Source organism: Neodiprion lecontei, chromosome 4 (assembly GCF_021901455.1).
Source record: "Neodiprion lecontei isolate iyNeoLeco1 chromosome 4, iyNeoLeco1.1, whole genome shotgun sequence".
In the NCBI taxonomy this organism is placed as follows: domain Eukaryota; kingdom Metazoa; phylum Arthropoda; class Insecta; order Hymenoptera; family Diprionidae; genus Neodiprion; species Neodiprion lecontei.
This window is the reverse complement of record NC_060263.1, coordinates 20,331,020-20,343,533: the sequence shown is the minus strand read 5'-3', so window position 1 is coordinate 20,343,533 and position 12,514 is coordinate 20,331,020. Positions and strand designations below refer to the sequence as shown.

The following is a 12,514-nucleotide window of genomic DNA, read 5'->3' as shown; positions in this document are numbered from 1 at the left end:
TAATAACCATTACGTTCTAAGTTTGAAAAGAGTTACTCACGACTGGGCAGAACATGGCGTTTAGAGCGATCCTGAGACCGATGATCAGCATTAGCGATCTTGACAAGAAACCTGTGAGCTTCATTGGCCTCCCTAAAGTGATCCCGGGCAGGATGAGGAGTTGGCGGTGAAATGGCAGAGCCTGGCGATCTCCTTTCCGGTAACTGTAAGCTTCTCGAACGCCTAACGCGGGTCTGAAGCGAGTCGGGCGAGGAAGAAGCGTTGAGTCGCCTCGTCGCGGCGTTGTTGCCCTTTCGGAAAGGATTGGGAGTCGGAGACCTGCCCTGCCTGTCGGCGCTGCTGGATGAGGACGAAGAGGGCGATCCGAAGGTGAGCTGCTTCGCGGATTCCGTGGAACTTGGCGAACGGCGGGGAACCTGCCGGCCGCAGTGGTACTGCGAACCGCGTGCGGCTGTCCTTCCGGGCGGCGAAACCCTCTCGCCGTTTGTCCTTAGGGAGTCGGGCGAAGAATTGAGGGTCGCTGAGGCAGGTGAAACGGCGCTGAGGTTGATGGAGGAGCTGGGATTATCGTCCTCGTCTCCGTCCTCGTATCCCTCGATGGAGGAGTCGGTGTTCTCGGCGAGCCTGGGCATGGCGACGCCGCGGTTAACACAGCTGTCCAAGCTCCGAAAGCCCAAGGACGACGAGGAAGACGACGACGAGTCCTTGTACCGCTGAACGAACTGCGACCTCCGCGAGCCGCTCTGATCCTCCAGCGACTTGGCGGAGGCCAGGCGATGCTGCTGGTGGACTCGAGCCGCGTTCGACCGCGTCGGCGAAGCCGGCGGTGAGGGCGTCGGCGGGGGGCTGATTACGTCGCTGTCAACGATGGCGTTTGAGCGGGGAAGGAACGGTGGCTTCCCAAAGGCGTGCCGCGACCTCGATGACCGCTTCGTCGCCGCGTCCTGGAAGGCCGGAGGCGGGGATATTATCGGGGTTATCGAGGGCGGCGAGAAGGACTCGGGGATCTGGTGCGGCGGCGTCGTGGGACCCGGAGACTCGTACCCAGGACCCTGAAGTGCCAGGAAGTCTGGTCGCGGGGAGGCGAAGAGGTCCGGACAGTTCCCGGGCTCGCTGTTGCTGCAGTGGTAATCCGCTAGCTTGACCGTCGCTCGTCGCGGGAGCGGCAGCGTTCCAGTCCCCGGAACCGCCGTCTCGTAACTGGTCTTACGGTTCTCGTCCAGCGACCGCTGCTGCACTTGCACCCAACCCGACCGTCCGAGGTACACGCCGTCGACCTCGCGGTCGCACCAACGAACAGGCGACAACTCTCGGCTGCAATTTCCGCTCGCGAAAAGTTCGCCGGACGTCCCGCCACTGCCCGAAAGGAAGCTGTCCTCGCGTCGACGACCCCCGTTTCCGCCGCCTCCCGCGACGACGCTCGTTTCCGGAGCGCCACGCCCCCCCTTCAGCGACGACGATACTGCGCCTCGTGCGTACAAGCCCCGGGCCCCTGAGGTCCCCTTGCTGGGGGGCCTCACGCCCCCCGGCCCTTTACCACCCCCCGTCACTGGACTGCTGTACGTCGACGTCGTTGTCGGCGTGGATTCCCGGGGATCCGGGCTGCCCCGCAGGTGCAGTACTGATATGTTTGGACCCCTGGAATTTTAAGTGTCGCAGAGTATTCTATGCGTCAAATAACTCGTGAGATGAATCGGCTTTGAAAGCTTCGTGGGGTGCTGTACGTAAGAATTTCGTTAACGATTTTGCGTCATTTCGTATGGAATTCAAAAAGTTACTCTTTAGAAGAAAAATAATTTCTTGCACTTATTGAGGGGCTATTCATTTACAAATCAAGCGACAAACGACTTTGAACGATTTCAAAGATATTTCAAACGGTTCCAAGCGATTTCAAAATGATTCCAAGCTATTTCTAATACCTAATTTAATTGAGTTTCAAAATGATTTCAAAAGGTTTCAGAATAATTTCAGGGAGTTGCAAATGATTTTCAAGTAATTTCAAGCGGCTTTAATGATATTGAAAATGTTTTTAATTAATTCCCAATTGGTTGATTTGAAACGAAGTGAAGCGATTTCATATCAAAAGTGGTTTGCAATCTTGAGGGAAAAGAAGCTCCTTACGTTAAGTGTTTGAATTTCCGACGTAATTCAGGAATTTCCGCACTTGGAACTAGAAAAGATTTTATGTGCATCCAATTTCATCTATTTCCCGACTTTCTAAATATTTCGTGCATCGATTAATTATATAGCTTAACGTTGGTTTGATTTCACTACATCGAATCCGCTGCGTCGAAATACGTACATATCGCAACAAATTATTGATTGCACATAACGAGGTAGATAAGACACCTATACGCTTATCTTGTATTACAGCTTAGGTATGTCAATCGTTTTTTTTTTTTTTTTTCAAAATACTTAGGTATTATTAGGTCAAAGTCAGCGTAGCCGATGCGTTGTTGCCTCCCACAGCCCATGAGTTATCTGATATATACATGCACCTATAGATATATTATGATCGAGATCAGAGAACTGGAAGTAAAAGCAGTTGTTCTAACAATAAGGCGTAACGCTCATAACCGCGTGGCGACGTTCGCCGGGAACCTTTTACTCCGACTGGATTACGGCGTCTCGCTATGATCCTGACATTTAACTGATCACGCATCTAAAAGGGGGGGAAGTAGCACTAAATTGCTTTAATACGGAAGAAATACCCCGATGAAAGCTATTACTTTTCAAATTTATTCAGTGCCGAGCATAATGAAGTGATAAACGGTTACAGTTATTCTTCACTTCAAAACAACAGTTAAAAACCGATATAATTGTAATTTCTGAAGTTCGAACCTCAATTATTCATAGAAATGATTTCGAAAAAAGAAAAACAACTTTTAAATAAAATACATGAACTTCTCCAGAAACTGCCAATGGCAACTTGACTGGCAATGATTCTGTATTCCGTAAGGTTAATTACAACACCGGTACCCTCGAAGCGGCGGCGTGTGGCTTGCAGAAATCCGGATAAGGAAAATAGAATGGATTAAAATATCTGTTACACTATCTCTCCGAAGGATCTTGACATTAATAAATACAACAAAAAGGTTTCAACGACCACTGCACAAGCGTTGTATCCTTAGAAGCATTGATATCCCACCGACATCGGTGGGGATAATTATTTCACGAATAATTGGGGTATCAAAAATTTCAGAGCCGAAGACCCTGGCAAGGTCGTCATAGGTGGGGATCGACGACACGGCTAACCAACTCCAAATATAGTTGTGGCCTGGCCGAAGGCGTCCGCCTTCATTCCTGCGCTTAAGGCGGCCACGCAACTGACGCGACGCTTCGGTCATCCGATCTGATCGATGATCCAAGAGAAAAATCGGTACGAAGCAGTGAAATAAATAATAATGTTTTTCAGGAATTTTACAGCCTTATGCAAGTTTGACGGAAACACCTTGGATTCGAATTGGGAAGAAATTTATTGGGATGGAGAAGAGAATGTTTGAATCAACACCCTGAAGATGATGGTAAAATAGATAATTTACCTCCTCGATGACATTTTTTAAATATTCCAGAAACAGAAGGGCTATAAAACTGACAAGCAGTAGGCTGCAAGCATCAATCCATGATTCCGGGGCCGGAATGATGCACGGCCCATTTCTTTCACAATAACATTATCCAGCACAAAGCATTCCTCGCCGATAATTTCATCGAATTTCCTTTCACACGGAATCACTGCACTCGAGATTGAACCCCGAGAAAAAAAACCGTTTTTTTCAACAGAAACAAAAATGATGCGAATCTTGATCGGTCACGTTTACCTGTCCGAGGAACGCGGTGCGGTTGCTGGAGCCGAGTGTTCGGCGGGGTCCACGGAGGGACTGAGACGCCGAGAGGCCTTAGCAGGCCCACCACTCTCCCCCCGACCCACGCCCTCGAGATCCGAAGATAGCTGCCAAGCCGGCTGAGCCGCCTGGTTCTGAAGCCACCGCCGGTCCCCGTTGGGTCCTCGAGGTGGATTTGAGGTGCCGGAGGTCGGAGGCTGCCTGGCGCTTCCAGCGTTCCCGGCGTCATCGAGGGATGAACTCTGGAACCGGGAATATCGGGAATATTAAGGATGAATTGGACTCACCATCGACGTCAGAAGTCAGGATGGGAGAAAATTGGAAATGAAAATGTCAAGTTGTCTTTCATATTTGGTAGCAAAAAATGCATTACCTTGACAGGGCCTTATTTCATTTCAAAGGAGATGTTTCACCACATTTTTCGCAATGCATTGACTCAATATGTCAAAACTAAAGCCTGGAACAACTATGTTGTCTGTACTTTTGTGTTGTCGAAATTGAACCGAAACAATTCACTGAAAGCCCAGTTCTTCGTGTCATATAACTTATCCATGTCGATCCAAACCTGAATAAATCTGAAAACCTTTTCTCTAATCGTTGATATCTTAGTTTGAGCTATTCGAATTGGTTGAGATTCATTTGTATTGCATAGAATCTCTTACTGACGAACCTTCAACTTGAAGGTGAATTTGAACACCCAATTCATGGATAATGCTAAATTTGCATAAGAAAAAAGTTTAGGGTACGTATTCACCTTGAAATTGAGGTTTTTTACCTTAAGGAATGGATGTCGTTTCATTCACGTTCACAGTCTTCGATGCAAATAACGCTGTTCGTAAATATAATCCCGAAAAGAGGTGTCTGGCTCTTTTGAGACTTACGTGGTTCACGTGGTTCTTGCGAGTGGTCAGATTCGAGTCCTGCGAGGACCCACGGGCGTAATGACGTACAAAAACCTCCGCCAGTCGTGACATGCCCGAAGAAGATTGGCCCCCCTTTGGCTTGGAGGGTGGAGAGCCGCCCGGGACCAAATTCGGGTTGCTGTTCTTCCGCTCGGGGAAAACCAGGTGCTCTATGTTTGACGTGTAGCCTGGATCGCTCCTGACGATGTCCTGCAGCGTGACTCTGCCTCCTCCGCCGCCATTGCTGAAAAGGTGGATAGATCCGGTTACGGGCGACTGATCTCCGCAACTTCCTGCCGGCCAACTTCTCGCTTTTACTCCTCTCTCCGGCACTGATCGCTCTCCAACGCTTGTCCTTACCGATCTCTAAGCTGTTCTCCGATCGCGGCAGTAAGCTATGATCAAGTACTCGAGATAGACACAATGATTAGCCAACCTGGGACTCGAACCCTGGACACCTCGCTGACCGCGACGCTTTCCGTTCCCGCGGCCTGGTCTGATGTTCGTCACCTCGACCAGCTGCATCAGGCGACTCCGATGCTGACGCAGGGCCGGGTCTTCTCGACGATTCATTTTACTCATCAAGATCGACGATATCCGATCGGTACCGCTTTCTGGAAAACCCAGGGGATCTTATGAAACTCGGAACATCAGTTCCAAGCCTTTTGGAGTCAGTCACAACATTGAAAAACCAGTTCCAGATCAAGTCTGTACAAAAATGATCTTCAAAAATGTTAAAATAATCGAGGACCGGTATTTTTTTATTGTAATGGGATTCCCTTTGTGCGTACGGAAATTCGTATTTTTAGTAGTCTATTGCTCGAATTTGACAGTATCCAACCGCCTTTGGTGTAGAAACCAACGTTTTTCGGTAACGACGGAAGCTTTCTCATTATTGTTCTCTCTCCGTTAACACCAAACAACGGTAAATTCGAGCCCAACCACGGTGGACCACCGCATTCTAAAAGTCCGGAAAGTGATAACTGTGACGAGGAGTGATAGCTTGCTTTGATACGCGGTACGAAAATAGTGATGAAAAACTATAAATATGTGTATAGTTATACGTACCCGGTGGAGTTTGAAGTATTATAAGCTGCCGCTCGCATCGAGGCGCGTGTAGATTCCGTGAATTCCGGTATCTGTGATGGCAACAACGACCCAGAAGCGAGCAAGTGGTCAATGATGGAGGGTACGGTTTTAGTGCTGCAGGGGTAGAGACGGCACCTGACCAAATACTTTATCACCGTGCCACACTGGCAGTTCGCCACGTTACCCCGACAGCTCCACCATCTCTGTGCCATTTTAAAAGTAACGTTCAAGACCTGGACGATCTGGTGCATCGAGCCATGTGCGATACACTGAAATAAGATGATGTGGGTTCGAAGTTAACATTATTTTTTTGCAGGTTCAGTGAGTGGTTGAATCGACGATGGTCAATTTTCAGTGCACAGAAATCTGGTAATTGACGATTGGCTTTTTCTTCCAACGAGTTTAACGAAAGGTCATCGCTGCTCATACATTCAGGTGACCTGCAAATACGCCAGACGCGAACCTTTCCAATGCCTGAAATATCGAACCTAGTTTGATACTGAACTCCCCGTAGTACCAGGGCTAAGAATACAGTCAAAGTGGAACTTATCGACTTTCGATAACCCGCTAGACGGAAATACATCCATTACTTGCCTGTCCCAGTTGCCGAAACACATTTTTTTTTGCTGCTCATCCGCTCCTCTACTCGGTTACAATCGTAAAAACAATACAACCCGGTGTTGGATTCACCGTCATTCGGAGGTATGAGATATTTAATGATGGATGGAGTCAACCGCCATTCGATTTTGAACCTCGGCTGTGTCATTACAAACAGTATCAAATTTATCTGAATTAATGAAATTCGACTCACTGATCAAATTGATGGAGAACGAAAAGAGAACTGGTTCTTCGATGTCAAGGGTTCAAAAGTACAAACAGGTATTCAAGCGTGAAATGCCTGTTGACCTCCCTTTCAACATGTGGGAGGATATTAGGGTAGCCAAGGTAGAAGGGTTCTAGTTACGATGTACGGGGAGTAGCCGATAAACCACCCGACGTATAGACCGACATATAATATCCAAGACCCCGGAAGTGAAGGAGCTAGGTGTCCGTCCCTGGCTGCTGTAGCCTCGTTGACCATGCTAAGATGACGAATGGTGTTTGGCGCTCGATTACCCTTCCCGCAGGGTCTTTTGCATCGTGCGGTTTCGCCGGAGGCCCTCGGAGGTCACCCCAAGTTTCATGCCTTTTTTCTCTCCCCCGAGTTCCACCTTTGAGGACATTTTTGCATTCAGCGCCGTCGGTGTACAACCACCCCTTTCTCCCTCCCTCCCCCGCTTCGTCATTCCATTCAAATTTTTCTTTATTCTTTACTCCCCCTTCCCCGCAGCGTTACCTCTTTGTAATTTTTATCTTCTATTTTTGTTCACCCTGCATTCATCGGCTTCTTCCCCCAGCTCCATTGGTGAACAGTGAGCACTCTGTATAGCCGATAATAATTCATGACCCGATCTCCGCGACCCGGCTTCTCGACAGGGTTAGATCACAACGCGTTGCGTTCTGCGCAGACAAAGAGCGCTGTGTGTAACCGTGCAATATCCATATCCACCTGAAGGCAGCGGAGCTCGTGTCCCCGTCCGGCGAATTCTGATATTTCGATACGCGTCTGCTCCCGTCGACGTGGTGGTGGGGTGATAATAATGATAATGGTAATGATAACGCTCCGCGAACCTCGTGAGATGACCAGAAGTACTGTCGAGTACCTTTCACAATGGAAAGGTCAATTTAAAAAGCTCTGTATTCACCGCGTTCACAAAGCTCCTCTCACCCTGCAGAACTCGACAGTGCTTTAAATGTAAGTGATTCGAGTGGCAGCTGGGGCGCCGAGTACCTTTCTCAGTCTTAACTGGACCCTTTGCGGATTGTTACACCGGTGATGTTTCTTAGCGGTAACTAGAGCTGCCCACTTAGGCTGACTTGAAAAGTTGTAAAATTCAACGGCCTATGTTCGAAAACAAATTTTTTCCCATTATTCTTGATATGAAATGGCAGATTGCTCTGCAATTTTAATATAAACGATAGGAGGGATTAATTATATTTCGAAAACTTGCAAGTTATGCAGAGGCATGTTCATTGTGAGTGCCAAGTCTGACCAAGCACCAATCTTTCCCACTCGTTAAGTAATCAGTGAATTTTGCAACCTCAATCCTAATGGCTCTCAGACTTTGATCGATGACGCGATCATGACGAGCCATTCCTGCCAACGTCAAGTTTTGATCGAAATGTGACCCAGCGATTTTTTAACCCTGGAAATGATTTGAGAGCAAAAATAAAAATTGAAGCGAGTAAACGGCGGCCATGTCGATAATGTTAACGCCATTTTGAAGCGTACGTCAAATGTTGTATTTTCTCGCTCCCAAATTTTTCTACGTTTTGCTACTTTAGAAATGCGCCAATTAATGTCGAAAGGTGTTATGTTACGCGACTTGTGCAATTTTTCATTGGCTGAAAAGCGCTGGATTTGATATAATTGCAAAAAAGGGAAAGCTAAATTTTTTTCCAGCCTTGTACGCAGATCGTTTGATATACTCCGCAATGCGGCCTCCGTGGATCGCATTTATGGACGTTCGAAGGTTCCCTCAAACTTCCTTTCATTCATTTCCTTTAGCGTCGCCACAGTGCTCAAGTGCTCTCTCGCACCTAGGTACATAAAACACGTCGGATTAAGAGCGGCCTACTTCCCGCCGTCCCCCGTACTCGACTAATTCCCTAAACTTAGGCGTACATCCAAGATTAAGTATACGTTTTTTCCTAAACCGGGTATAAAAGAGGAAAAACCGCGCGAAGCGAAGACCACGTATTTAAATATCCGTAGGATTTACGTTTACCCGGAGGAGGTATACATATATCTTCTCTCGTTCCTCTCCAACTTCCGTCAACAACTGCCGGGTATCCAGTCTTCCTCTTGCTAAGACTTCCTCGTGTTTTCTTTTTTCTTTCAGTTTTTCTTTCTTATTTATTACTTCTTCGTTCTCAATACTTCATACCCATCGCATATATGTACAGGTGAAAACATAATCTTGTAACTGTGTTGTTCCTGCGGTTCGATGGAACGCAAACACGAAGGGAAATGAAAAACACTGGCGAAAAAAACAGCATGGAAGTAAAAGTTAGCGCGTCGAAGCAGCGTGAGGGTTATGGATTTGTTAGGGAATTTTGCTCGCAGTTTTGTGTATACGTGCGTATATACGTGCGTCTATAGAAAGAGCATAAGTACCAGTGTACATATTACATCTGCGTACAGTTAGAGAGTATATGCTTGTGTAGAGCCGAGTAGCACGACAAATCTCGTTAAACGGCGTAGCCCCCGGGCCGTATTAAAAATCAGGGAAGGGTTCAAGCGGGCGTGAGACCGATTAAAGGTACATGAATACGTTGAAAAATCTTTTTTTCCTCCCTTCTCGTTTCCTGTCCCTGCTCCTCTTTCTCTTGTTACCGTCTCACACCAAAGGGATAATTTATTTTCTTATACCATACGTGACAATTTTCCGGACTGAGAGTCACAGACGACAAAAACGGGACAAAAAAAGAATAAGAGAAGCGAAATTAAACCAAGCACCAAGTGGCAATCGAATGAAATTTCAGGTGGGTTTGCAAGGTTCAATGGAAAGCGCAAAAGAAAACTGAGAGTGAGAGAGAAAGAGAGAGGTGAGAGAAAAGCAGACAGCGAGAAGGAAATGCACAGATATCTTACCTCAGTGGTCTGATTCTGCTTCTCCCACACTTCCATCGGTCCTGGAAACCTGACCACGTTCATCACTTTAACGACCCTACATTTGGGCAGAGTGATGACAGGAATTTGTTCAAGAAATTTATCTTCTATTTTCTATCATTCCCTTTTTTTTACACTCTAAAATCGTTTTCATTGTACTCCGCGTCCCACAAATTCGTCGAAATAATTCGATCAAACATATTCATTATTCATGCTTAAAACTTTTCAAATTTCAATTCACTGTCCAACCATTTCTCATCTAACAACTGATTCCTCGATCTCGTATTCATTTATTGCACTGCATTTGTGACGATGTAAACCACTATAATTAAAATTAGCTGCACTCTATAGGGCCTGTTGACGAGATGAAAAATTTACTTCTGCGCGGCACGATGTACACGCGATGAACTAAGATCTGAAAATGTGTCGTAGGTTCGATGAATAATTCATATCGCGACTGCAAGACGGTTGGACACGCGGTTTAAAGAAAATAAAATTCCGTATGTGTGAGTCGCAACCAACGGCTACGCGATTATCCGTGGATCAGCATAATTCGCCAGACCAAATTCTGATCTCCTCTTCGCCGTTGTCGGCACCACCGCGCACTTGGGCAATTCCGTCTCCTCGACTCGACGACTCTACTATTATCCGGCACGTTCCATTAAATTACCCACTGTACACCGTGCGCACAGTTGTGTATGCAAAGTCGCATATACACAGGCGCAGAGCGCCTGCACGCAGTCAAACGCGCAGTCACATTTGCAGCGCGTTGCGCAAACTTTCAGGAGTAGCAGAAAAAATACGCTCTCGAGTACGATCCTCGGAAAACAGTCCGCTCAATGGATTATTACCAGCTTCCGGCACCGTTCAAAATGCGCACAAGGCCTGTCATAGGGCATCAAATACGTCATACTAACTACCGAATCCAGAGCCGAGATCGATTGTGTTGTTTCCCTTTTCCAAAGACATTCACGCGTGGTCAACGTCCGCTTAGCGCATCGCTGGTTTGGGGTGACGGGAAAATATGATAATAAAGAATTGCGCGCGTAGCCGAAATTCGAAATGCCCGCCTCTGGGCCGAACGGGGACGTGAAACGCGGTGTGCTTCGGGCGCCGGTTCGATGGTGACTGTTTCACCCGCGACCCGCAGCCGCGGCTTGGGCCGTACAGTCTTGGTTTCTCCGTATCGATTTTTCCGCGCAGCCTCACCGGCTGCTGGACCACTGCACGAGAGAACCGCGCGTCTTCCGTCTACGCTACGCGACGCGACGGTGTCTACGGCCAGGAAAAATACACGGACCCTTTTTGCTTCTTCCGTTTTCCTCCCCTCCCCACCTCCCTTTCTCTCCCTCTCTCATGCTTCTACCTCCGGGCTTGTAATCCGCTTCCTTCTTCCTCTGCTCCTCAGGAAATAATATGTCTCAGCTTGGAACGCCGGTCCTGGTTTCGTGCTTGATGACAAGGGTGCTTCGGCCCGCGTACACCCATCCACTCACTGCTTCCAGGGTCATCCGACAAAAGTAACACACTATAACAAATTTTCCGAACGTGGCCCCAATATTTTTCCACAAAATTTATACCGCTCCCTTGTTTTGATTCACTCGCCTCGCCTCGCCTCGCCTCGCCTCACGTACTTTCAGGACACTGAAACATGTTATACACGTACTATATAGTTACATATTTTCAACAGGAAAACAACAACAAGATAATCAGGATTACAGAAAAACTATTATTCTAAGCGTGGCACACCAATTTTCTAGACAAGTGTTCATTTATAACGTGATATCAGAGTATAGATTTGGTCATTTTGACATTTCCCATTTGCGCATACTCAACCGAACAATCAGTACCGTTCCTCGTTAATATGTTTTTTTTTTTTTTTTGGTCGAAAAAGTCAGATGCTTTTCAGAAAGTTCTGGAAGGTCAAAGTATTTGTCAACTGCCGTAATTATGATCCTTGCGACATGGACGAGAAATTGATAATATACTACGATATTATCGAGAAGAATTGTGTGCCACATATATTTACAAAAGGTCCTGAGGCCCTCTCAAATACGGGTTTAGCCTCTTTAAGAGGTTTTTTTATAAACAGTATCGATGTCGCGAAAGAACTTGTTGAGGAAATCAGTTACACAGAATAACCTTTTAAAAAGTTGGAGAAATGGTATAACATTAATATTGCAAGTATCGATGCTTGTAAAATGAGTTACCTTCGGTAGAGCGCATTTGCAATCCGATTTGTCTCTTCTCGTTATAACACCGTCATTATTATTGTTGTTGTCATATAGCAATATCGGTTCTCGTTAATCCTTATCTGGATTCGTATAGAGCGTATAGCTCAGCTTTTCCGATGTCGATATGTGATTTGTTGCAGTTCTTTTTTTTCGACGGGAAAATCCTCTGCGATAAATGTCGTTTTAATTACTTTTATTTTAAGCACTGAAGAGAGTTGGCGGGGGCGGGGAAGGGGGGGGGGGGGGCGTATTGGCATAATGACAGGTACGCATATAGCATGCAATAGGAACTATCTGCAATGAACTGTCGATGTAGTCACGTACTTATTTAGTGATACCGGAAGTTATTGTCTTTCGGAGAAAACAGATATTGGCAAAATATGCACTTCAAGCTATCATGCTGGTCATCCTGCGCGTCACGTATCGACGCTTTTCCATAATCAAAATCGCAATCACAATCGGATAGTTTCTATTGTTTCGTTGGTCGAATTACAACAGTGAATAAAAACTGAAGCTAATGTTTCGCTCATGTATTTCTGCATATAATTTCAAGTTGTGCAAAGATAATCATTAATGTCTTTATGCTTATCTTTTCCGACATTGAACTGCGTTTTCAATTTGATGAGACTTCAGTTGATTAAATATTAAGAATTAGGCCAATGTCGGTGAAAAAGCAATTGGTGATAATACATCAGTCATCTGAAAGTAATAGGTACTATTACTCGATGTATTTAC

General features: G+C 46.3%; 1 protein-coding gene across 4 annotated transcripts in view; it reads right to left on the bottom strand.

Annotated features, from left to right (window-relative positions):
* Positions 1-10,655, bottom strand: part of LOC107221588 — a 33,448-nt gene extending 22,793 nt beyond the window's left edge. For 2 of the 4 annotated variants that reach the window (XM_015660634.2, XM_046736354.1), the window contains exons 1-6: positions 9,528-10,655; positions 5,813-6,102; positions 5,181-5,358; positions 4,724-4,988; positions 3,819-4,084; positions 41-1,638 (exon numbers count right to left, since the gene is read on the bottom strand). In XM_015660634.2, coding sequence (XP_015516120.2) covers positions 41-1,638; positions 3,819-4,084; positions 4,724-4,988; positions 5,181-5,326 — 2,275 coding nt within the window. In that variant the 5' untranslated portion in view covers positions 5,327-5,358; positions 5,813-6,102; positions 9,528-10,655. The other 2 variants (XM_046736355.1, XM_046736356.1) reach the window with 2 other exon arrangements.
* Positions 10,656-12,514: the final 1,859 nt, after the last annotated feature.